Source organism: Xenopus laevis, chromosome 8L, assembly GCF_017654675.1.
Source record: "Xenopus laevis strain J_2021 chromosome 8L, Xenopus_laevis_v10.1, whole genome shotgun sequence".
In the NCBI taxonomy this organism is placed as follows: domain Eukaryota; kingdom Metazoa; phylum Chordata; class Amphibia; order Anura; family Pipidae; genus Xenopus; species Xenopus laevis.
In genome coordinates this window covers 92,350,803-92,378,231 of record NC_054385.1, presented here as the reverse complement: position 1 = coordinate 92,378,231, position 27,429 = coordinate 92,350,803, and the positions used below count along the sequence as shown (strand labels likewise).

The following is a 27,429-nucleotide window of genomic DNA, read 5'->3' as shown; positions in this document are numbered from 1 at the left end:
TTTAGGAGACAGCAAAATAGCAGTAGAGACAATAAATGTATTCCCGTACGAGTGACGCCATTAGTTCTGCCAAATACATTCACAATATTGTTTTACAAATCCCAAAAATATTCCTAATGTTTGAACCTGGCCCTTTGGTAGCATAAACATTTATGCAATGGAACAAGAGAGAAGAGCTAATTCTCTCTCATGCTCACAACTACTACAGCACCAAATACAATGATTTGGCATCACCAACACCCCCTTTATCATGATAAATTAGATTTCTTGATGTGAATGATGGTGAACATTTTTTGCCAGTGTGGATTTAGATAGAAAACTATCTTCAAACTCATGTTGCAGTTTCTCTCTCCAAACTGACAGATAAACACTGTGACGAGATATCAGACCAAAAAAAAGCTTTTAATGCCTCTTTTACAGCACAAGCATCAGGCTAGAAATTATTCCCTACACAGACTGTGTGTAATAAAAACAGCATGAAAAATGATCTCCAGACAAAGGCACCAATCCATGAATCTTTACATTTTGAATGTACTGTAAATCCACATTAAATTTTGCATGAAAATACACAGGTCTTTTTTTGTTGTTGTTAGAACAATCACCAGAAATACCATACAACATTACATATACTCTTCAATACAATTTCTTCTCAATGATCACCGGTATGACAGTTTATTCATATAATAAGAGGTAGATTTATCACAGCACTTTCTGTCAACCACATGAGTCCAGGGTATTCCTTATTGTTTCGAAATGTCACAGACACAAAAGGAATGGACAATTTGCAAAGTGCTTAACACAATTCAACACAATGCATAAAAAACATGTGATGGTTTTTTCTATTTATCCCCTTTGGCAGTGATGGGATATAAAAGCTGCTTTTCAAAGTGTGGCCTGAATTATGTTAATTGCTTATTGAAGAATTTACCTTCTTTGAACAGCTCCTGGGCCACATACAAATCAGAGTCTTTTTGCAGTTGTGAAACAGTCCCAAAAGCCTGACTGATGGCAGTTGAAGATTTGCCATTTCAATGGGAATTTAAAGAGGTCTCTTCTGCACTTCTGTATAAGGTCTATCCTAACCAGACTGTTTCATGGATCCTCTCCTCACACCTGTATCTCACACAAATCTGTATATTTGTTGGAAACTAAATTGATAAGTGGGACTTATTAAACAGTAAATCACAATGTTCTGCAATCTTTTATCCCCTGAGATGTGTTCAGTAGTGATGAAGGGGTTAGCCTAGGACTTGTGTGTAATGTGGGCTAATGGTAATTATATTTTTAAGGCAAAGAGGCTTTTGCCATGTTAAAGCTTTGTGGGGTGTAAGAAAGTGTTGATATTGTTTATGGTAAAAAGTATTGTATTACTTTTTTTTCAAGAAACCTCAGAAAGTCCAGTTGCTTTAGACTTAACAAGACTAGATACTGTATATCATGACCTGGACGAATGAGAATCTCCATATACATATTCTATTACCCAGGTTTTATTCAGGGGGAGGGGAATTGTCTAGTAGAAGATACTACAAAGTGGAGGATACTACAAAGTGGAGGATACTACAAAGGAGTTGTCCTAGCCCTATATGACTATCACTGGGGTTCAGTTATAAAGCTAGAAGACTGAGGATACCAACTCCATGGGAAGTGCAAGAGAATTCCACCATTATCTTTATTAGTTAGGCCAGCTAGTGTCAGGTAAGGTGGGCTTTGCAGCACCTGTTGTAGGAGGCATCAGGACTGAGTAGTTTTGGCTCCACCAAGGTGTTAGTATGGGTTATCACCCTGGTAGACACTCCACCAGTACAGGACCACAGCGACAGTGTCAAGGCTATTACGATCGTACCCTTTTTGTATATTCCAACAAACAGCTGCAAAAACCTTGTAGACAATTAATTTACTAATAGAGTGTGGATCACTATACGGATCATTACCTTCTCCACATGTGCATGAGGTTATAGAAATTATTTTCCTTTGTAGGAATATGTTGTTGGTGCAGCACCTTGAAACAAACTGCCGCTTTTGGTTGTGTTACATTCAGTGTTTCACTGTGGCTAAATCATAACATTTGGGATTTATAAAAATGTGTTAATACTAATAGTAGTGTGGACTAATACTCATCTAGTAAAACAGTCCCCAGAGCTAATCTCTGATTCAATATTATATGTAAGTAGTTCCTATTTTGTGTTTCCAAAAGGAGAAATTTGAGAAGAATGACTATTTGCTTCCCGAGACACATCTAGAAGCCCCTCCTGAGTTAGAATAAAATTTGGGGGAGAACACTTATATGTAGTACAAAATGACTGATTACAGCGATATTTTCATATACCTTGTTATTAGCAAAGATGGGCCCCAGCCAAAGGGTTAGATATTAAAGGGGAGCGTGATCTAAAAAAGGAAACCACTACAATATGTCCTTGACTGTTCAACTGCTGCTATGATAAATAGTTGATTCATTTATATCAATCGACTGGACATAGTAGACAACCAACTCTCAGTTCACAGGGCATATCCACCACTTTAAATTACATTTTTTTAAAGCCATTCTGCACAAACAGAGCACAAACACAAACAGAGCAACACTTGATTCTCCACAGCACAAGTTACAGGGTTAAGAAAAACAACCCCTTACAAATAAAAGCTTGTAAATACTTATTACACATGGCTGAAAACCAACACTTTATTATGTGGGATTGTAAAGCAATGCATTTTGGAGAGCTGTCAATAGCTGATGTCACAACTGCAAGTTCACAGTCAGAAAAACTTCAAGATGTATTTATGGGATGCTGTCATCCTGATACAAAACAATGACTGGTTGTCCTCCAGGGGAAGCATGCATAGTTAATTTGGGTTGAAACAATAAAAGAGTCTATCAATTTCAACCCATCAGTGTATAGGGACATAAAAACCAGAACGAGCTTTCTGCAACCTTACCAAAGTCACACTGAACAACTGTTTGTGTTGCTCCAGAAAAAAATGAATATCCTTCAATAAAAAGGAATGGTCTCTTCTGATATCGGTCTATAGTGGCCTCTAACCAGGGCCGGAACTAAGGGTAGGCAGAAGAGGCAGCTGCCTAGGGCGCAATAATAGGGGGCACTAGGCAGCTACCTCTAAAATTGTCTTCTGCCTACCCTTAGTCTGCACATTACTCCCCTTCCTTTCTTCCGGATACCACCCCTCCGTCAATGTCCCTGCCTCGCTCTCTCCCCTCCCTCCCCTATGTCACTCTGCCCTCACCTCTGTCCCTCCCCACCGTCAGGGCCACCATCAAGAGGGGACAAGGGGGAGAGTTATACTGGGCCCGGAGGGTTAGGGGTCTTGGCCTCTGTCCATTCCTTTCCATTATTGGTCACAGAGTTTAAGTCGCGGTTGAGCTGCTCAGGGATTCGATAGCTGAGGTTTGAACTTCCCCTCCAGCTCATCCAATCGTTATGCAGCTTTACTGGGACTTGAAATGTTGTGACCAATAAGGGAAGAAAATGCTGTCACTGGAAAAAGATGCTGCTCCTCTCCTCCCTCCTTCTGAATTTGGCAGCTCACTGACAGCAGGTGGGCCACGCTAATGACAATGGAGTTTGCTTCATCTATAGTTACACCAGTTGTAAAAAAATGCAAGTGGAGCCAGTGTCATCTCTAGAGTAGCTAGGGAAAATAACAATAATAATTATACAGGTATAGGATCTATTATTCAGATTGCTTGGGAGCCTTTTCTGTAATTTGGATCACCATAGATTAAATCCCAAACCTAAAGTTAAATGATTTAAACATTAAATAAACCCAATAGGATTGTTTTGATGCCTATAAGGATTCATGCAACTTAGTTAGGCTCCAGTTCAAGGTACTATTATTATTACAGAGAAGAAATAATTTTTAAGAATGTAAATTATTTGCTTAAAATGGACTCTAGTTGGCCTTGCCATAATTCAGAGCTTTTTGGATATTGGGTTTCCCAATAAGAGATTCATACCTGTTCAAAATGATTAAGGAATAGAACCCAACATCTGACCTCAGCCCACTGTCAGACCCATATATTTAATTTTTTTTTATAAAACATAATCATATGTGTTTTCTTTCCTGTTTTCCTAGACTGCTGTTATTCTTTTGATCAAAGGGAACAAGCAAGTAAAACATAAGTGCCACACCTGCTAAAACACCACATGCAATTTCACATATCAAATATAAAAGTTGCATATACAATTATCTGCAAATCATATGACGTACTTTTGTACAACTTGTTTCTTCTTTTTAAGAAGGGTTTTACTACGCAATACAAAATATAAATGGCATTGTTTCTAGTTTAAGACATGAATAGAGCCCTTATTATAGACAGTTTAAGTCGTTTGTAAGGGCACTGGTGATGGAATTTTGTTTGAATCAAAGGTTGATCTGCTCAAATGAATATCCATGTGGTTTTTGCAGCTGCATTACTTGATTAATGGAGGATCTAATAACTAATTTGGTAGCTCCCATAACTGGATACGCCACATATGTATCAACGTAAGGCAAAGTGCTGCCAATCGGATATGTACAAAACTCACCTGAGGATCCCTTGATTAATTTAATTCTCAAAGGAATAACACAAAATATTCCAAGTGAAAATGTATCCATTTGGGTCTTTCAACTCAACAACTACAGCAGCTTCTGTAGGCAAGAAGAGTCCTTTCTTGGAAACCTATGGTAAATATTCCTTACACGCAAGTCCTGGTTTAAGAATCACTGGGTGGGTTGGCCTGTGTCCCTCGCGTCACCCTCAGCTTTGGAACTGTAGCCGGAAATAGCCAGTGTGGGCTTCCTATGGTCCCTCAGAGTATTTGCATTGAGCATCTCCAGCAGCAAATCATACACAGGTACCACGTTCTTGCATTTCATGCTGAGCAGATGTTCCATGCCTTTATTGCTGCAATAAGAAATGATCAATTAGATAGGACTTGGTTTTGCAATAAGAAACATACCTAGTTTTGCCATCAGCCTTAAAATATAAAGAACCTGAAGTACTTAACTCATCAACCCAGCACCTTTTTCCCTGTTATGGTGGCCATACACGGAGATGTCGCCAAATGAGCGGATCTCTCCCTGATATGCCCACCTTGAGGTGGGCAATATTGGGCTGATCTGATCTTGGGCCCTAGGGCCCAACGATCGGATCCTAACGAATAGTAATGGGTGGTTGGATCACAAGACCACATCAACGAATAGATGCGGCCGCTATCCAACGGGATTTTTCGTCCCATCCAATCGAGATCTGGCCGACTTTCGGCCAGATCTCAATCAGTGAAGCCCGTCGGGGGGCCCCATACACGGGCCAATAAGCTGCTGACACGGTCTGTCTGCAGCTTTTATCGGCCCGTGTATGGCCACCTTTAGGAATGCAAGGGTGCTGCAGTTTCAGCCAAGCTTGAAAGTCATTGCTGATGTTCTACAGGCTAATAGTAATTGATTGCTAGCACTGTAACTAGGTTATTGGAGAAGCAATGAGGCTTTCCGTTCTATAGCCTGTGTTTTGGTCTACAGTCATACCAAAAATGTCTTGGCCTCATACCTTGGCCTATAGGCCTATGGGAAAGCTAACATTTAATTTCCATAATGGCATCACTTCATGATAGGGACCAAGCGAGGGTCAAACACAGGAGACTCCAAAACAAAGCTATTGGCCGTATCTTGGACAACGTCACTAAACATTAGCTGCCTCGAAGACTCCCCAATAAAAACTTAAGATGATTAACTATGGCATGTGATAAGTACAGACAGCCTGATAATGGCATCAGTCTGTCTGTACTTGTTTTTAGTATGTCTGGTCACCTTTGGAATTAATCGAGAATCCACTAATAAATTAACAGTTATAATCTCCTGTAAATTCTTAATTACTGACATCCTTTATAAACCTGTAAAATATTATGCAACATGTTTCTCTACAGTCTTCCTAGTAACATTCCCCACAGTGGATATGAGAATCACACTTGGAGAGGTCCATTTATCAAAGGTTGAATTTCAAATTCATGTGAGTTTTTTTTAACTCTAATAAATTTGATTATACTCTAAAAAAAACAATATCTAAAATTTGAACGACTATTACTGGGCCAAAAACTCGAATTGAGTTTTTTCTAAAAAAAAACCGAAAACTTGAATGTCAGGAAGGCTATTAAAAGACCAGTAACATCAAAAAAAAATGTTTTAAATTTGTTAGTATACATTGAAAAAAAAACCGCCAAGACAAATTAAGGAGCGCAAGGGGATTTTCGGTAAGTTATTTCTTAATCGAGACTTTGCGATTTTAAAGTTTAATTTGTCTTGGTGGGTTTTTTTCAATGTATCCTAACAAATTTTTTTTGGTCCTTTAACATCTTCAAATTGGTTACTGGACCTCTCCCATTGACTTATACATGTACTTGTACATGTACTGGCTACAGAATATTGATAAATGAACCATATGGGGATTATGTAACCAAAGGTGGAAAATTTGTTGCAGGGCTAAGCACCAATAGCAACCAATCAGCAGGTGGCATTTACTGGTCACCTTTCATTGAATGTTACTGCACATGGGCAATCTTTGCACCTTTTATTACATATGGGAGTTACAGTATAAAAGATGTTGCTTTCCTATGTTTTAAAGCAAAGCTTTATTAGTTGCATTATGATAATTGAAGATGAAAATGGATTCTCTACAATTATTGCATTTTTCCAACCAGGGCCAGAACTAGGGGTAGGCAGAAGAGGCACGTGCCTAGGGCACAACAAAGTCGCCTACCCCTGGTCTGGACCCTTGTTCGGCGTCAGCGCGCCTCTTTGCTCGTTTTGTGCGTGCTCTGCTCTCCCTCTCCCTCCACGAAGTTACACTGGGCACGCATGCACAAACTCGCAGCGCGCAAGCACATACTTGCGTATGTGCGCGTGCATGCTCGCAGACTCGTACGCATTAGCAATCAATGGCGTGCCGGCAAGGGGGCAAAGTGGCTGGCCGGCTTGCCTTGGGTGCCCAGCTTGCTTGGCCCGGGCCTTTTCCAAACATAATTAAGATACCTAATACAGATATAGAATGTTTTATCTAGAGTGCTCAGAACCTGAGGTTTTCCAAATAAGGGATTATTCTATATAATTATATAATATATAATTATAATTTGGATCGCCATGCATTAAGTCTTTACATTAAGAATCATGTTCATTGATTTGCAGGCTGCCATTTTTAACTATATATGTGTATAAATAAAAAGTTTATACTAGAAGGCAAGTAATAGGTGGGAGGAAAAAAGTGGCCCTCCCCCCTATCTTTTCTCATAAATCCCGTTTTCACCATACCTGGCATGCCTAACATGAGAAAGAAGCATGAGTAAATTAGCTAAACGAGTTGACTGCTGGCGGAAAGGAATTCCACTCTTGGCAATAACCCAAACCAAAGCATCGGTCACTGTGTTCAACAGGTGGTGCAGTTTCCTACTGCTCTCAGACTCTTCATCTGAACTGGTCAACGGGAACATATCTGTAAACAGAAAACAAGAAACACTTGATTTATTCTAAGAACTGGGGTTTTAAAATGACTGGGACAGCATTTATAAATGTTCATAGCTCATATAAAACAGACACACAGCCAGTTCTAGATCATTAAATGCATTGAATGGGTTAGCCACACTTACATTTCTATCAAGACATTGCCTCAATACAGGGTCATAATAGGGAAATAACTGTTAAGGATCCATATTTGTATAGTGCCCAATAGGACACTGGTAGATATGCCCTTTCAATATTCACAATCATAAGAACCTGAGAATTTACACTTGAAAAAGAGCTCCTGCTAGAAACATGTTGTGTAATTAAAAGCACTACAACTTTTTTCAGTTAAATTCTGCGTCTGATCTTTTGTTACCACGTTTTGATTCATTGACACTGGGCTTTGTTGGACGGAAGTGGTGGTAAGAGGTTGTGAAAATTGGAATCCTTGTTTTTTCCTGTTTTAAGTTTAACCTGAGAATTTACAGTGTGATGTACAAAACGGAGCCAAAAAAAGCCTGCTAATGTACTGTAAATTAAAGCTTTCTCAAAACAGGAGGAATTCTTGTGTCCTTCTGGCCAAAGATGTATCCATCAAATATTAGAGATGGCACAGGTACAGCCTTAAAATGGAATGTCATTAAGTTCAAGCTTGCAGATAGCTCTCACGATATTGAGATATGACTTTTAATGGGTACAACTTGGAGAAGAACCAAAGATTTTAGTTTTACAGAGAAAATTTCATAGCTTTACAAATGCACCCAAACTGAAGGTCAAAATGTGTTTCACAACTGTTCTTATTTTTTTCAATACAATTTTCAAGCTACAGTGAAACCTCAATTTTACATCCCCTGATTTTAAGTTCCCCCTCATTTTACATAGTTGTTTTGTGGTTCCACCCATATATTATGCATAATACATATCCCTGATTTTACATTTTCCTGGATTTCACACTGTTTTTTTCTGGTCCCCTTAAAAACATAAAATGGGGTTCTACTGTATTAAATTTGTTTTCCTGCTGCAACTTAAATAATGATTATTGCAAGCTGGGCATTCCAAATCACGGATTTAACCTAAAATCTCATTGATAGACCAGAGACCTCACTATCTAATACCCATGCCATGCCCAACCTTACCTTCAGATGGTACAGCTAATTAATTCTGCTGGAGCCGTTTAAAAAATGTTTGGTTGAGGGAACTCAAAATATTATCAAAAAAGTAAAAAAAAAATAACTTCAGCCTATGCCACACAGGTGGTTTTAGCCATCGCTAGGCTTAGGCAGAAAACAAAATGCCAAATCAAATGCCCCTATTCCCCTGTCACCCTGTGTGCTATGAGCCTCAAGTGAAAAGCTTTCTAGCCATATAGGGAATCACTGATATACCTGCAAAAGGGATAGAGGACTGAGCAAAGTGCTTTCTCTTGATATTTAATCATTTGCCTGGTATAATATGACATATAAATAGAACAATGGCCTTGGACATCTCACATCACTTGTGATACAATATATACTTATATTCCCTTTACTCCTTTTGCTATTACTGCTTGAATGCCCCTATGGCTTTTGTATCAAACATGGTAAAGCCTATAAAAACTAAGCAGAGAATTTGACAAAGATAGAAGGAATAATCATTTATTAGAAATAAAATCATTTTGCAATCACAATGATGGCTTTAACATTCTCCTTCAGAAGAGACATGTGCACATTGAAAGCTTGCAGTATTTTATTGAAGCATTGAATATAGCATTTCAACACCAGTTTGCTTCTACTGTACCTACTGCAAGATCATTGCTGGCTATAAAAAGTTAATGATCTTGCATAATTGCACAATGTGACTATGTTTCTGTTGGATGCTTGCCTGCTTGCAAAGTCTCCTCTGCAGTTGTACCATGTTGTAGGTGTAAGATTTGTAGGGATAATCTTATCCATTTCTATTCTGTATGGCAAGCAGCTATAGGGCGGCAGGCACTGGAGGTTCTCTGACTGATTAGATGGTGCTTGACCAGGGTTTACATTCCTAAATATGCTATAAATGTTAGTATGGTTATGCTTACATTTGTCAAAAGTTTAATCACAAGCCTCCTTAGTTTGTAAGATTTCTTCAATAGCAATTTCCTTTCAATTAATAATCCCTAGTGTAACCCCAGTCTATGCCATAGAACTGGCTACGGTATCTTGTAGATGGATTTTCTGCTGACCATCTCTGATTCAGTATGGTTCATACACCCAGAGAAGATCATATGACCATAAGCTAAACAATGCAACTTATTGATTATGATCATGTTAGAGTGATATGGTTGTAGCTCGGAGATTGAAAACAGTACTTACGAGAGTTAAGGAGGATCATAACCTTGAGGCACAGATACTCTTTATGTTGAAGTTTAAGCTCTCTCAGTCTTGAAGTTGTTGCTAGCAGCATATCAAATATCTCCAGAATTCCTTCCACGCACTTCCCTTCATCCCTAGGATCATAGCAATGAGAATTTACCAATGGTCAATATAAAGTAAACCATAGTACTAGTGTGGAGTTCGAAAGCAGAACGATTTCATAGTACAGGTATGGGACCTGTTATCTAGAATGCTTGGGACCTAGGGTTTTATGGATAATGGATCTTCATACCTTAAGTCTATTTGAAAATCGTGTAAACGTTAAATAAAGCCAATAGGCTGGTTTTGCCTCCAATAAGGTTTAATCATATCTTAGTTTGGATCAAGTACAAGGTACAGTTTTATTATAATGGAGAAAAAGGAAATACTTTTTAAACATCTGGATAATTTGCATAAAATAGGAGACATCCTTTCCATAATTCTGAGCTTTCTGGATGGCAGGTTTCCAGATAAGGGATCCTATGCATGTACTACAGAGATCTGGACGTGGAGCTGTTGTTATTTATACATAATTAATAATATTCTAGTTGGGAAAGGGGAATGGACGTGTGGGTGTAACACTTCGATCGTTTAATCCATCTGTGCATAACTCCAACTTGTATTCCTTATAGGTATATATGTTTTGAAAGCTCTAGTGACAAAAGCAACACACATTACACTGACCACTGAAAACTAAATCCTAAAATTACATGGGAGTGACTGTGAGTGGCAAAATACATACAGAAGCGGGGACTTAGAGGAGAGATGTTGAACTGTGGCCTTTCTACAGCAGAGAACGCTGTATGATGCACTGCACACAAATAAAACATATACAAAGTGAGTCTGGACATAAAAACACACTAATAATAAGCTGTGGATAATAACAAGGTAAAATAGCATAGGTTAAATACTGGCCAGGCCAAGATTGTAAATTCCTCTCTTGTGCTGGAGAACAACTTAATTTGATGTATAATTTTCCTGTATGCCTCACCTTGTTATGAACCCATAATGGCTGGTACAAACTGAAACAGCTTCAAGTACTTAGTGCATTACTGCTACTCCAAAATGTAATAATTTATTAACCAGGACCAAGTGTACCAGAAAACCTTTGTTACAATGAGATTAGACTGCTGTGCAGCATCCAAATAAAACAAGGCCTTTTCCTTTAATTTACTGCACAATGAATAAAGAATACCCTAATTTTTACTTACAGTTATACCAAAGTTTCTTTCTAACATTGAGATGCCTTCATAAATAGATACAGCATAAATAGCACTGCTACTGTATTCTAATTGGCCTATTTGTTAAACCAGCACAAAAAAAACCAAGAATATTTTGAACTGTTTACAATCACAGGAGGATTCACTACAACAGCCGTCAAACAAGAAAGGTAACAAACTCACAGAGATTCAAAACACATTTTAGATATACTAATGCAAACATATTTATAAGGCAATTACAAAGCAACAAGTTGGTTGGTGCTCTCTAAAGAGCTGGGGGTTTGTATATTAAATTAACTTGGTTATTTGAGAGAAGCACAGCAACTACATGAACAAGTTTGTAGAGTTTGAAATGATAGTAGATGTAGAGCCAAGAGGTTTCTCTTTTTTTTTAAATTTAAATCCATGATAATTTTAAGGCCCAGGAAAGTTAAAACGAGATTTAATTAGATGCAAAAGCAGACAACATCTGCAAGGAATGTGCTAATGGGTACAAAATGATTGCACTTTCTGCCTACTGCTGATACTGAACATCTGAGCTCTGTGCCCTAGTGCCATTTGATGGCTCTTCCACTGCAAGGCACAATGCACATGGCTCAGAAGTGCAAGGGATCTCTGTTTTAAATGTCTGCCCTAAACAGTTTTAAATGTCTGCCCTAAACAGGCAATAAGTACAAGGCTGCAGAGCCCCTTATATCCACTAGTGCAAGTAAGAGCCATGTGAGGGAATGGCCTGGTCGCTGTGCTGACCCTCTGAAATAGCACTGCATATAGAGCAGTGATCCCCAACCAGTAGCTCGTGAGTAACATGTTGCTCTCCAACCCCTTGGATGTTGCTCCCAGTGGCCTCAAAGCAGAGGCTTATTTTTGAATTCCAGGCTTGGAGGCAAGTTTTGGTTGTATACAAACCAGGTGTACTGCCAAACAGAGCCTCAATGAAGTTGACAATCCTCATAGAGGCTAATAAATGGCCAATCACAGCACTTATTTGGCACCCCAAGAACATTTTTCATGCTAGTGTTGCTCCCCAACTCATTTTACTTCTGAATGTTGCTCACAGGTTCAAAAGGTTGGGGATCCCTGATATAGAGAAAGGGGCCATTCCTAAAAGTTGCAGCAGGCACAATAAAAAGAAATAAGGCCTGTCTTTTGCAATAGGAACTATCACCCACAATAATAAATGAACCAAGTCCAAACTGAAATATTCTAATAGAATTACAAGTACATTAATGCCAATGCACTGCTGGTAAAGCATATTAATTTTCATTAAAGGGATACTGTCATGGGAAAAAAAATTTTTTTTCAAAATGAATCAGTTAATAGTGCTGCTCCAGCAGAATTCTGCACTGAAATCCATTTCTCAAAAGAGCAAACAGATTTTTTTATATTCAATTTTGAAATCTGACATGGGGCTAGACATTTTGTCAATTACCCAGCTGCCCCAGGTCATGTGACTTGTGCCTTCACTTTAGGAGAGAAACGCTTTCTGGCAGGCTGCTGTTTTTCCTTCTCAATGTAACTGAATGTGTCTCAGTGAGACATGGGTTTTTACTATTGAGTGTTGTTCTTAGATCTACCAGGCAGCTGTTATCTTGTGTTAGGGAGCTGTTATCTGGTTACCTTCCCATTGTTCTTTTTTTTGGCTGCTGGGGGGGGGGAATAGGGAGGGGGGTGATATCACTCCAACTTGCAGTACAGCAGTAAAGAGTGATTGAAGTTTATCAGAGCAAAGTTTATTCTGCTGGAGCAGTACTATTAACTGATTCATTTTGAAAAAAAATGTTTTTCCCATGACAGTATCCCTTTAAAGACAATAATGTTGTTCTTTATACAGTATACATCCTTTATATTTGTCCTTTTACAGGTAAGGGATCTATAACCTGAACCAAATTTTATATAGGCTCTCATGTCCTTAAAACTCACCTGTCGAGGGTTAGATCCGGGGCAAATAAAAGTTTGCCAGGGTGATCAATTGATCTCCACATTAGTCCCATCATTAGCACCTCCAGCCAACAGCTCTCCAGCAGACGTACTTGGTCATACAAACTTAACTCCACAAAACCTAGAAACAGGAATATACTTTTAGTTTTACCAGTTATACTTTTTCTTTCATTCATTTCCAATATTTATATTGTACATATCTGCATTTCTGTCTGTATCAGGCTTCTTTTATGTCTTTTGGATGTTTTCCCATAATATTTGCTCTCTAGATGATTCATCTTTATCTTTTTGTAGGTGTCCTTTCTTCTCATCCAAAAGGATCTGAATTTCTGCATTTTTTTACATTCGTTTGAATGATATTCTCACTGGACGACCAATGATATTATTCGATCAACAATGTTGTGTGAACTATAAATATGAGAGAATTTTACAAAATATGGACTTAAATATGGTCACTTTCTCTTTCTGAATTTTTCACGTTAATTGTGACTTTTTAGTAAAGCCAGACTAGAACATTAAACTTGCCCTATCTGATGTAGCCAACACCAGTTAGGTGGTATTACATGGAACAATATGGTAATACTAGTTTGGACTTTAAAGCCCAATCATTGCTACAAACAAAGGAAGCACATGCTCCAGTTTGCTACATTTCCCATCATCCTTCCATAACTGAATGAAGGAGCTATAGAGCAACGGCAGATGGAGGTACAGATTAATCATCATTTATTTTTCAAATAAATATTTGATTTATTATCTGAAGCTAATATATTTGCTATTAGGAAAGAATGTCTACCTGATCCCTCAGTCAGTTGATGCACTAGGCCATGGAGCACTTAGTACATGAAGAACATATTTTGTTACCTGGAATTTTCTTTGCCCATCCGATCATAAGGACTAGTTCCTTGTCAGCAAGCTTGGTTAAAGACATCATCATAGAGGCTTCTGTGAATGGTTTGCAGAGACGGTTCATTAACATCACATTGGGAGGTTCAGCATCACTAATGATAAGAACAAACTGTTCAGGCCCCAAGGCGCTTGCACTGATTTCTTTTACACGCTGTATATTGTCAGGCAACTTTTTGTTTTTCCCCACGCAGTGCATCTGATCCTCCGAGTGTCTTCGATGACGTACAATGCGATAGCCGCAACGTTCCCGCCTCGTTCCTAAGATGAAAAACATTCATCAAGATTTTAATGTTATAATTTCAAAATTATTTAGATTATTTTTTATAAATTTTAACTGCCATTTTTAGCCAACTTGGCAATGTACACTCTTCTCTAACACAAGAATTTTAAAGCCATCAAAGGATTATGTCATATAAGATTCTAGGGCAGTGATCCCCAACCAGTGGCTCATGAGCAGCATAATGCTCACCAACCCCTTGGATGTTGCTCCCAGTGGCCTCAAAGCAGGTGATTATTTTTCAATTCCAAGCTTGGAGGCAAATTCTGGTTGCATAAAAACCAGGTGTACTGCCAAACAGTGTCTCCTGTAGGCTGCCAGTCCACATAGGGGCTACCAAATAGCCAATCACAGCCCTTATTTTGAATTACCAAGAAATATTTTCAAGCTTGTGTTGCTCCCCAACCTTCTTTTCCATTTGAATGTGGCTCATGGGTAAACAAAAAGGTTGGAGACCTCTGTTCTAGGGCAATTCATTTAATGTATCAAAATACATGTATACATTTTACCCAATTTCAGTCAACATTTGGCCCTTTCTGAAGGATTTCCAAGGGCTTTGAGAAAGATATCTGAATCCTTTCTTGGCCAAAGAAGCAGGTCTTTGCCTAGTTCAGCCAGCTACACAGAGCTGCCCAATTCAGGTTCTCACACAAATTAGGTAAAGTTAGTTGCAAACCACATACATAGCACAATGAACAATGCATTACTTTTTTACTTTAATTTACAGTAATATGGTCAATAAGCTCATGTGCCATAACCTTAATTTGTGCAGCTGCAGCGCATATAATGTCTTGATGTTGTACATTCTCTGTATTTCTTATTTACATTTAAAATGTAAAAGCCTAAAATCAGTTCAGGAAGACAAAAAATACCCTTACCGCATTTCATCATTCCTACTTCAAAGCATTTTCTCAGCCGGCAAGCTTGGCAACTTTTTCGTCTGTTTTTGTCTATTGTGCACTGGTTTGTGGCCGGACAGATGTAATCATTGTGCCCTGCAAAAGAAGAGATATATATATATATATATATATATATATATTATTATATATATTTAGTTGAGGTGGCAAGACCCTCTGTTAATCTTTCTTCATGACAGTAGATTTATTATTCAGTATTTGGTTCCCTTCATTACATGACATGACATGGTTTTAATCGATCAGTTGTTTCAGACTTTTTGGGTTCAATCTCTAACTTTTTTGTGGGTCTGGTTAGCACTCTCCTTTTCTGACAGAAAGACTGCAGATAAATGAAGACAATGTTTTAATGCTGTTATAAATACAGGCTAAGTAAGTTTTAAATTCAAATTTCTCATCTTCGATAGAAAATAAATAATATCATGTATCAACCTTTCTTGCATTCAGACTGCTTCCCTTCCTCTAGCACCCCCAGGTGCAGCCAGCCCCGTAGTCTATGAACCCATTACATGATGTCATCTAAAACTATAACAAAGAAGGAAAAGTTGTGCTCACCATTCATTTTTGAACCATTAAGCGGGGTGCAATGAGACTGTGACCACAACCTTTATACAGACAAATACAATAGGTCCTCTTCACTCAACCCATTATCAATATATTTAAAACATTGAGACATTGAGAAAAATGCCTTCCCCTTAAAAAAACAATTGCAATATATGGACAAAACAATCCCTTAAATTCCTTAAATATATTGCAGAGGACTCTTGTATTTGTCTATATGTATTTTGTGGTCACAGCCTCATTGCACCCCCACTTAATGGTTAAGAAATTAGTGGTGAGCACAACTTTCCCTTGTTTATTATAATTTATACAGGAGCCATTGCCTGCTCCATATTGTAGCTCCCACCCTTCCCAACTATAGTCAGGTGATCCCACTGGTGTCTAATAAAAGGGCAGCCAAGTATGGAGGTTTACTTTGATAGCAGCTAGTAAGTTGCAGGTAAAACTTAGTCCCTTTGTAAAATGTATAATTAAGCAATTGAATTCTTAATGAATCAGATAAAATTGAGGATAGGACTGGCCAGATATGGGATGACTTTGACGTAGTTGGCCAGCTTAAATATATTGCAATATATGGACAAATAATTCCTTTTTTGATTAAAGGGTAAGACATTTTTTAGTAGCTTAAGGCACAAATAGGTTGAGTGCAGTCATCTAAAAATATACATACAACAGTACTAGTTTATATGACTGTAAAATGAATAACAGCATAGTGATCACTGTACTCCTCCCCCCCAAAAAATATGAGCATTGCAACAACAAACATTCGATAGGGGGATGCACCGGGAAAAATCAATATAAGGGTTAGGCCACACTGGGCATTTGGGGAACGAGGAAACTTTGGGCGACTTCGGAAAATGAATTGCCACACGTGATAAGCATGTGATAAGTGCCGATAAGTGCCGATAAGTGTGTTTTTTTTTATTTTAGCCAGCGCAGAGTAAGGGAAGGCATTTGGGGAGATTGGTCGCCGCAAAGACGAGGCGATTAGTCACTAGGAGACCAAATCTCCCCAAAACACCCAGTGTGGCCTTACCCTAAAGGTTGGAAAGGGATGTCAGTAACGTTATCTTGTAACATGAGACTGAGCTTCATTCCTTTGGGATCTATTGAAAAGTACATGAATGCTACTTGCTGCAGGGATGCTGCCTGTGAAAATTTCTGGTCTTCTTGATTTAGAAGAAAATCAAATTTATGCTGCTTTGCTAAAAAAAAACCCCAAATATGTGCCCTGTGGTTCTTGCCTTAAAGCCTGTGAGGTTGTAATTTGGGGGGGGGGGGTTTCTTATTGTTTGGGTTAGATCTCAAAACTACAATACAGTGCCCCTAACAACCATATTGTATGCATGAAAAGCTTTCCTCCCAGTATCTTCTACACACTGTTCAATGTGTAGAAGATACAGGGCACCCTTTAATGCACAATGGTTATGTTAATCTTTAATTAGTAAGTTTAGCGACATAATGCATCAGTATAGGACTATAAACACCCTAAATACCCTGCAACCTGCAGCATCTCCCTATAGTCTTTACATGGCAGGGGATAACAAGAGTTAAATGTGAGGTGAGATACAACCTTTATGCTAGCTGACACCTTGATACCCTGAAACTCTTGAGCTTTAATAGCCAAAATAAGTATACAAGTATGGGACCTGTTTTCCAGAATGCTCAGGATCTAAGGTTTTCTGGATAATTGATTTTTCTGTAATTTGGAACTTCATACGATAATCATGGAAACATTAAATAACCCCAATAGGCTTATTTTGCTTCCAATAAGGATTAATGATATCTTAGTTTGGATCAAGTACAAGCTACTGTTTTATTACTACAGAGAAAAAGGAAAGAATTTATTAAAATGTAGATTATTTGAATGTAATGGAGTCTATGGGGACATCCATAATTCTGAGTTTTCTGGATAACGGGTTTCTGGATAACAGATCCCATACCTGTACAATCAGTCTGTTTCAGTCTCTTGTAGGTGTAAGAATATAAACTTTTTGGTTTCCTTGGAACAGAGTAAATGCTAGCTGGAAATATTTTTGTCATACCCAACATGGTTTGAACAGAGTAATGAGTAGGGAGGAAACACTGCCTGTTCTTTCTGCTGCTCACCAAAAGGTTATCTCTCAGACTGTGCAATACAGAGGCAGAATCCATCCAAATAAGTGAATCATTCTAATTGCAGCTTCAGAAGTTCACATCAGTCTATTATCAGCTGTAAAAGCACAGACCATGCCAATATAATTCAGGGCACAGGGGAAACTACAGAGAATTGCAATTGTTGTCAGCTTTTGAAAGGTTTTGATTGCTATGTCTTTCTTACAACTTCGTAGCATTACTTATAGAAATTATTGTTATTTTACAAACCGTACGCAAATCAGATGTATATGGATGCATAGAAAATCGTCATGTTGATAACATTAAACATCATGAAAATATATTCCTGTAAAAAAACATAAAAGCACTCAATGAACTGTTTCAAAAGTTCAAAATGATTTCAATTTTTGTGGATTTCATATAGGGCAGTGCAGCAGAATCATCCTCCAAACTCTGTAGGGAAATGGCACCATCCGCAGAGCCACACCATGCAGTAACTTTTACTTAAGAGCGAGAGAGTAAGCAACTGAATTTTAAGACAGGGATCAAAAACGAAAACAAAAGAATCAAAGAAAAGATTGAAACAATCCCAGCCCCTCTATTTAGTGTCCAAAGAATGATCATATCAGGGCTTACAAAGACATTTTATATGAAAATAATGGTTTAAGGGGCAGGCGCTGAATTTGCATGTACTAAGCACTCACTAGCAAATTAATGAAATACAGGTATGGGATCCGTTATACGGAAAACCCGTTATCCAGAAAGCTCTGAGTTACAGAATTCACATTCTTAAAAATGATTTCCTTTAACTCTGTAATGAGAAATCAGTACCTTGTACTGGATCCCAATTAAGACATAATTAATACTCATTGGAGGTAAAACAATCCTGCTCGCTTTAATTAATGTTTAAATTGTTTTTAGTAGACTTAAGGTATAGAGATCCAAATTATAGAAAGATCTCTTATCCGGAAAACCCCCAGGTCCCGAGCATTCTGTATAACAGGTCCCATACCCACGCTGCTCCCTGATTGCTGCTCTATTTGTCTTAGTAGAGAATACAGTCTAAGGTCCTTATCACACAACACACACTAGGTAACACGATCACGGTGAGCTCAACCTGAATAGTTTCCACTTGTTGAAAGTGGTGGGCGCTCAACCGTAAGTCCCCTACCATACAGGGTCATAGGTCAATACTGAAAATATCCAGAAGCACACCAAAATATTGTTAACAGAACTGGGTGATTTATTTAGCCCATAAGCATCCACAAAAACGGCAACATTTTGGGCCCCTCCGGGCCCTTTATCAAACCTAGTAATTCCACACCAGAGAATTTACATTTAAAGGGTGAGTTAGGGGTGAGAAGGTGGGGATTACAAACCCCTCCCACGTTCCAATATGATGTCATCCCAATAACCAGGTTAAAAAGAAAAAAGAATTTAACCACCCTGTTGATACCAGCACACTTTCATCAAGCTAAACATTCAATCAGTCAGCTTAAGTGTTAAAATATAGATACAGTTGAAGTTCTCAGAAGAGGCGGTGACAGACTTCTCCTACTGAAGCCCAGGGAAACATTCTGGATCCATAAACGGCATACACTTTCGCCCCGTGATCTCAACAGGGAATATACTCCAACTTTATTTATAAATATGTGAGCTGTCAGTCTTACGCATTCGCTTAGAGATTTTTACTATCTTCACGTCATTACATTTACTGTATATACATTTTAACATTTCATTCAATTTAAAGGTTACTAATAGATATTGGACACCCTGAGAGTGGTTCGTTATTTCTGCATGTAAAAAAGTGTTTTAGGAAATGTGCTGAGTGATACGTGAGGTATATGTCTGCTATATGTCTCAGGTATGTCAGATACAAATGGGCAGAAGCACTAAATTATATTTATATGCATTGTTTTCAGCTCAAACTGACATTGACTCAGCTCAACTCAGCTCAGCTCAAACTGCATTACCATTTCCCACGTTACCATTATGTTTTTTTTTAATAAAGAAAGCTTACAACCGAACCTGTGCTAAATCTTGTACCCCTACCCTCATCTCTTCTTTCCTCCTACACCCACCCTCCCCCCTACTGGTTTGACGTAAGAGCTATACTGTGGCACATCGCGCTACCAATGTGCGCATTACTGAATCATATACATCTCAATGACTGAATGCATACCAATGTATAATTGTGACTGATGAAGTGTCACTGAGCTACTTCTATTTGTACTGTGTTTTCCGTATTATGACTGTTAAACCTATCTTTCTTTGAAAATCAATAAAATGTTCAAATGAAAAAGATATAAATCCAGAAAAAGTCTAATAAATGCTATGGCTCTTTGAAAGGCAAAAAAAAAAAAAAAGAAAGCTTACAACACATTAACGAATTAAACTTTTTTTTTTAAATGTCCACAACATTTTACTTTTATCCATCCATACCGGCCAAAGTTGAAGCCCCCATCTGTACCTGTGCCAGTCAGGGCCGTGCCAAGGGGTAGGCAGAGTACCCCATGTTTGTTTGCTTCTTACCTCGTGTATGTGCGCTTCTGTGCAAAAATACCATTTGGCACGGGCAGGTTGCCTAGGGCGCCTGTTGGGTCCGGCCCGGCTCTGGTGCCAGCAGCCATTAGCCATCAATAATTGCCCCCAAGGCCCAAGCCCTCCATCTGTACCTGTGCCAGCAGCCAAAATACATTAATACTGCCCAAGGGGTTCAAGCCCCCATCTGTACCTGTGCCAGCCAAGCCATTAGCCATCAATATTGTCCCAAGGCAGCCCAAGCCCCAATTTGTATGTGTGCCAACAGCATTAATACTGCCTAAGGGGGTTCAAACCCCCATATGTACCTGTGCCAGCACAGCCATTAGCCATCAGCAATATTGCCCCCAAGACTGCCAAGCCCCCCACCTGTACTTGTGCCAGCAGCCAATATACATCAATACTGACCAAGAGGTTCAAGCCCCCATCTGTACCTGTGCCAGCACAGCCATTACATTAGCCATCAATATTGCCCCAAGGCGACCCAAGCCCACATCTGTACCTGTGCCAGCAGCATCAAGGGATTCAAGGCCCCCATCTGTACCTGTGCCAGCAGTGCACATCCATTACATTAGCCATTAATATTATATTGGCCCAAGAAGGCCAAAGCCCCCTGTGCCAGCAGCCAGCAACCGTCCAACTCCACTCCATTAAAAAGCCCAGCAGCCACCACCCACCAGCAGGTCTTCTGTGTCTTCAGCGCGAGCTAATCCTCCAGCGCACAATTTTCTCGTTGGATTCATGGACGTACCACAGCCTACAGCTCATGCCTGGCAGCACGATATGTTAGTTGAAATGGAAGGCTCCAAGTTAGACAGCCCAAAACACAAACCAGGATAGGTTGGGGCTGGCGGTTTTATTAATAAAAAAGGCAGTTTTATTAAGGTTAAATATGTATCCATGTAAAAAAAGAAATTAAAGATATATATTTATATTTCCCTTGAGAAGTGCACCCCCCAATGATTGGGGTTTGTAACCCCCACCTTCTCCACCCCCTACTCACTTAAATGTAGCTTTTTTGGTGTGAACTTACTAGGCTTGATAAAGGGCCCGAAACATTGCCCTTCTTTTGTGAATGCTTATGTGCTAAATAAATCACCCATTTCACTGAGCAATATTTTGGTGTGCTTCTGAATTCTTTCTATACAACACAATTTACGTAGGTATATAGGTGTAGTGTAAGTGTAATGGCCCTAATGGCTTTAAATTAAATCCAGACATTGACCCCCACACTGTGAGAAGTCTGTACATAAATAACTAAGTTAATTCAAAGAATTTGTATAAATCATATACATACAGTATGCCTGTTATTTTATTATTCACAAAAGGGAAATTCACATGCTTTGACTTATTTAGAAAATATATTTCAATGCAGGCAGTGGCCATAGCAACCATACACCTCATAACCCATTGCCCTTTTACATAAAATATCTTATGCCATTGACAAAAATAGAATGCTTTATTCAGCTAAATATATGTTTTGTTAAAAAAAACTAATTTTTTTTTTAAATTAGTCAATTTTGCCAAGGCAACCAATAAGTCATGTTTATTTCACTTAGTGAATCCTGACGAGTTTTTACGCACACTGCGTTTTCTCTGCTCAATGCTATACAGGTAGTTTTCGACCCAAATACACACAAGTTAAAAAGGAATCTGCTCTCCTCTAGGTCTATTAATAAGCTTTATTGCGCTGGCTGGCAACATTGTTTCAGGAGTCAGTGGCAGCAGTGCAGAGAATACAACTAGACATGCACTGTTTCTAATAGCTTATTACATTTTTACAAAAAATGAAAACCATTGAAAATGTTAATTGTATATTGAAAATTGACTGAGAATTATGTTTTGTTGAAAAAAAAATTTATTTGGATGGTGGACTTCAGAAATAATCTATGCCAGAGATCATAGAATCTGCAGTAGCATTGATCATATGTTTCATGGTTAAAAAAAAGATCAGTGGGAAATCACAAGTGCCTGAATATACTCATATAGGTATAGGCATTGATTTGAATAAGAGACTGGAATATCAATGGGAAGCACCATGGGTCGCCATGAACCAACAACTGCTGTGTTTTTGGGAAATAATCTCTTATGCAGGCAGATCTGATGCACTTCTCATAATATCAGTGTGAAGTGACCCACCTCCAGTGAGAACCTGCGTGACCTTGCATTGAAGAGTAGTTGGATGAAAAGCAAAATGGGAGAAGCCAACTAACCTTGAATGCTTCTCTTGAAAAAAGCTTTGCAGCCTTCACAGGACCACACTCCATAATGATATCCAGAGGCATAATCACTGCACACAGAGCAGAAGTGAGTGTCTCTCTTTGAGCCGGGGTTGCTGCCAATATTATTTGCACATTCGCTCCCCATAGATTTCCTTTTCAGTGACTCCCTGCCAGCACAAATAAGGATTAACAAGTCATTATGGATTCCATTCACATTGAAATATAGAAAGTAGGCTTTGTTAAAATTGCAGAATTTCTCAAAAAGCATTCTATTAGTAAGAACAGAATAGTGCCTAATATCTATACTGATAATGCGACTAATCACCCCTTAAAAGTACCTCCCACTAAGGCAGGAATCCCCAACCAGTGTCTCGCAAGTAACATGTTGCTCACCAGCCCCTTGGATGTTACTCACAGTAGCCACAAAGCAGGTGCTTATTTTTGAATGCCTGGTTTGAAGGCAACTTTTTGTTGCATAAAAAACATGTGTACTGCCAAAGAGAGCCTCCTGTAGTGTGCCAGTTCACATAGGAGCTTTCAATTAGCCAATCACAGCACTTATGTTGCATCCCCATAAACTTTTTAATGCTTTTGTTGCTCTCCAACTCTTTTTACATTAGAATGTGGCTCAGGGGTAAAAAAGGATGGGGACCCCCATACTAAGGTAATGGTGCACCTTATGAAACATACAGTAGATGGAAAGGCTTACTGGGTTATAGTAACATGCCTGATAAAGTCCCCAGTGGAACAAATCATCTTGGGCCAATATAGGAACTTCTGAAGTTAATATTGAACAATTATTGAACTACTCCAGGGATGGTGAGACTTTGGCTAGACATTTATCTCAATACAACTAGGATTTCATTTTTGGAAAATGTTTGAATGGGGAGGAATAAGGCTAATACTGTATATATTAATTGTTTAATGACTTAAAAATAAAAATAAACTCTGAAGGGATCAACACAGAAGCTGAGAAACAGAAGAGGCATAAGCAGGGATGGAGTAGGGATTGATCACTATTGGGGCAATAAAAAACTGGGAAATGCAACAAACCCACCTGGTTAAATTGTATTACAGTAATTTGTTACCTACATAACTGAGTACATTATATAAATTATACAAATGTGAATTCCCTGGTGCCCATAGATACATGTTCTTTGTAATGGATAATCCATGACTAATGAACTGTTGTGCTAATTTAGGTGTTAGCCTAGAGTTAAAAATACAGTATGCATCTTTACAAATACAGTAGTTAGCTCTTTGAGATGAATTATACATAATTGTGATGTAGGGTGTCAATTCACAAGTAAATACCACAAAGGAGCTTTGGCATAAAATATTTTACCAATCCTTAAAAACGTGTCCCAGTTTGTTTAATTGATGGTTTATTGCTGGCTGAGAACACAGAGACATAGCAAGATGTTGGTGCCTGCACTGTTTGTGTGCATGAAAGCAGAAAAAGTAAATTTTTTTCATTATTTTTATGTGCTGTTGGTATTCATTTAACTTGTACATATTACTGACTTGGCAGTTTAGCCAGGGTTGTACAAACCAACAGGATTCGTTACATGGAAACCCGTTATCTGGAAAGTTCCAAAATTACAGCATGGCTGTCTCCCATAGACCCCATTTTAATCAAATAATTAAAATTTTTAAAATGATTTCCCCTTTTTCTATAATATTAATAAAACAGTGCCTTGCACTTGATCCCAACTAAGATGTAATTAATCTTTATTGGCAGCAAAACAATTCTATTGGGTTTATTTAATGTTTAAATTATTTATTAGTAGACTTCAGCTATGTAGATCCCAATTACAGAAAGACCCCTTATACAGAAACCCTGGGTCCAGAGCATTTGTTATGATGCAAAATGCAAGCACATACATCCTGCAATTGGGCCACACTAGCAGCAGCGATGTCAGAATTAATGTTCTACCTCTGTTTTTGCTTTTGCTGATCTTTGAGCTTTAACCAAGCAACAAAACACTTTGCACTATTTTGAGGAGATTTAGCAATTTCTCTCTCTCTCTTGGTCTTCTTCATAATCGTATATGTCCACAGGGGGAAAGGATTGTTAGACTACATTTTTGCAGTATTACTGATACAGGGTTGTTCCTCTGGTGCTTTGTGGTGCCCACCATGGTATCTTCTTACCTATACATTCTTACCTGTTTGGAGTTAGAATAATTCGCAGTCCCTAAATTGCTGTATGCCTTACATAATTACAGGTCTGGGACTTGTTATCCAGAATGCTCAGGACCTGCGGTTTTCTGGGTAATGGATCTTTCCACAATTTTGTACCTTAAGTCTACTAGAAAATCATGTAAACATTAAGGCTGGTTTTGCTTCCAATAAGGATTAATTATGTCTTAGTTGGGATCAAGTACAAGGTACCATTTTATTAATATTATAGAGAAAAAGGAAATCATTTTTAATCATTTGGATTATTTGGTTAAAATTGAGTCTATGGGAGAAGGCCTTTCAACAATACAGAGTTTTCTGGATAACGGGTTTCTGGATCCCATACTTGTATGACCAATTTTAATTTTCTTGGTTTGGTAGAAGTATGACTTTCTAAATGTATGTTTTTCTAGGCATTATAAGAAATGTGTGGAATGTATGCCATTGTGTTTGTGCCAGATGCAGTGTTTCATCCCACATATTTATATTAATACACATTCCTACTGGCTGGTTGGAGACAGCTGAAATAATTCTTTCTTAATATAGGTGAATATAGGTAATATAGGTAAATACTGTATATATCCGGTCTAGTTGGGTGGAGAATGTATCTAACTAGGTTGTAGATGCTGTTCTATAAAGTGTTTGTAATCTTAGCTCTGAGTCTTTGCTTTTATGTGAATGAGGTTTTTAAGCATCCTTACCTATTGAGTGGCAGAATATGTTCTTCTGATTTAGCTTCAAACCATGGGCTTGTTGGTGCCTCGGCATACAGGAGTGAAGACTGGCAGTGCAATGTCACAGGGGACATATGGTCTGGAGTTGTCCACAGCAATCCCGGGCTTACCGCCTGTCTCAGCACAGAACTTTCTGAATCACTTCCAGGAACATTATAGTTCATAAGAGATGGGCTGCAGAATGTTATTGAGGAGTAGTCATGCCTGCTATCCAAGTAAGAAGAGGGAGTGTACAATGGACTTTGGTTCGCAGGCACAGTGCCACTGTACGGCACTGAAGAGTTTATGGTGGAGGGAGAATTCTTGATATCTGCTTTTCCATGAAGAATATGCTGCATCGGCTGTAGTTGGGAATATTCCTTGTGTATGTAGGTGGACATTTTTAAACAAAGGATAAGTGTTTATTGAAGCCTCACATTGTCTTCCGTGCACTAGAGACAAAACAAGAAAATGTAAATAATGCACTAAATATGTGTTCACTAAAGGATGAAAACCAATTATTAACATATTTTATTCAGTAGACAGCAACAGGTCTATTTGGCAGTGTTTGGATTTGCTGCATGTCTGAATACTCCTTTTTCCTGGTATCCACTTTAGTCAGTAAAACATTTATTTACTAAGGCTACACTGCAACACAGCCATGAGCTCTAATAGCAGAATTAGCTGTCCATGCCCTACATTCATATGTTGATGGCTGAACCTATTGCATAACCAGTCCAAATAAACCGCAGCAGAGCCACAAATTGCGCTTATTGTACACTATGTTTTTGGCTCTATAGATCCATCAGATAGTACAGTGCAATCATCCTCCTACAGACATCTTACCAAATTATATATGATATTTCATGGACTTTATTACATTGTACCATGTCAGATTAAGAAGTATGACAGCCCTATCCATATGAAGAACATATAGTGGAATAGATACTTATATTGTCATTTTCTTGGATATTAAAGGTCACTTCAGAGTTTTGTGCCCTCTGTATAAACATTTGGCCTCAGTGTGAGAAACATAATGCCAAAAACAAGTCATTATAGCTTCTAGTATGGATCATTTTCCTTTACAATACACAAATGACTATGTTGGAAAACTTATATGAAATACAGGTATGGGATCCATTATCCAGAAACCCATAGAATGCTCTGAATTATAGCAAGGCTGTCTCCCATAGACTCCATTTTTATCTAAATAATCCAAATTTTAAAAAATAATTTCCTCTTTCTCTGTAATAATAAAACAGTACCTTGTACTTGATCCAAACTAAGATATAATTAATCCTTATTGGAGGCAAAACAACTTTACTAGGTTTATTTAACATTGAAATTATTTATTAGTAGACAAAGGGGTGGTTCACCTTAAAGATAGCTTTTAGTATTTCATAGAATGGCCAATTCTAAGCAATTTTTAAATTGGTCTTCATTATTTATTTTTTTATAGTTTTTTCATTATTTTCCTTTGTCTTCTGACTGTTCCCATCTTTCAAATAGGGGTCACTGACCCCATCTGAAAAATAAATGTTCTGTAAAGTTACAAATGTATTGTTATTGCTACTTTTTATTACTCATCTTTCTATTCAGACCCTCTCTGATTCATATCCCAGTCTCTTATTCAAATCAGTGTATGGTTGCTAGGGCAATTTGAACCCTAGCAGCCAGATAGTTGAAACTGCAAACTAGAGAACTGCTAAATAAAAAGCTAAATAACGCAAAAAACACAAATAATAAAAAAAATAACTCAAAAACCATAAATAATAAAACATTTAAACCAATTGCATATTGTCTCAGAATATCCCTCTCTACATCATACTAAGGTGCAGATTTATCAAGGGTCGAAGTGAATTCAAGGGAATTTTCGAAGTAAAAAAATTCTGAATTCGAAGTAATTTTTTGGATCCTTAGACCATCGAATAGGATACTACGACTTTGAACTTACTTCGACTTCGATTCGAAGTAGAAATCATTCGACTATTCGACCATTCGATAATCG

At 38.2% G+C, this 27,429-nt stretch overlaps 1 protein-coding gene across 1 annotated transcript in view; it reads right to left on the bottom strand.

Annotated features, from left to right (window-relative positions):
- Nucleotides 1-4,082: 4,082 nt before the first annotated feature.
- The window catches only part of esr2.L (estrogen receptor 2 L homeolog), a 32,443-nt gene continuing 9,096 nt past the window's right edge, over nucleotides 4,083-27,429 (bottom strand). The window contains 8 exon segments of the mRNA NM_001130954.1: nucleotides 4,083-4,897; nucleotides 7,294-7,474; nucleotides 9,813-9,946; nucleotides 12,995-13,133; nucleotides 13,874-14,176; nucleotides 15,074-15,190; nucleotides 22,519-22,694; nucleotides 25,410-25,873. Of these exon segments, the coding sequence (NP_001124426.1) occupies nucleotides 4,714-4,897; nucleotides 7,294-7,474; nucleotides 9,813-9,946; nucleotides 12,995-13,133; nucleotides 13,874-14,176; nucleotides 15,074-15,190; nucleotides 22,519-22,694; nucleotides 25,410-25,822 (1,647 nt within the window). The 5' untranslated portion in view covers nucleotides 25,823-25,873 and the 3' untranslated portion in view covers nucleotides 4,083-4,713.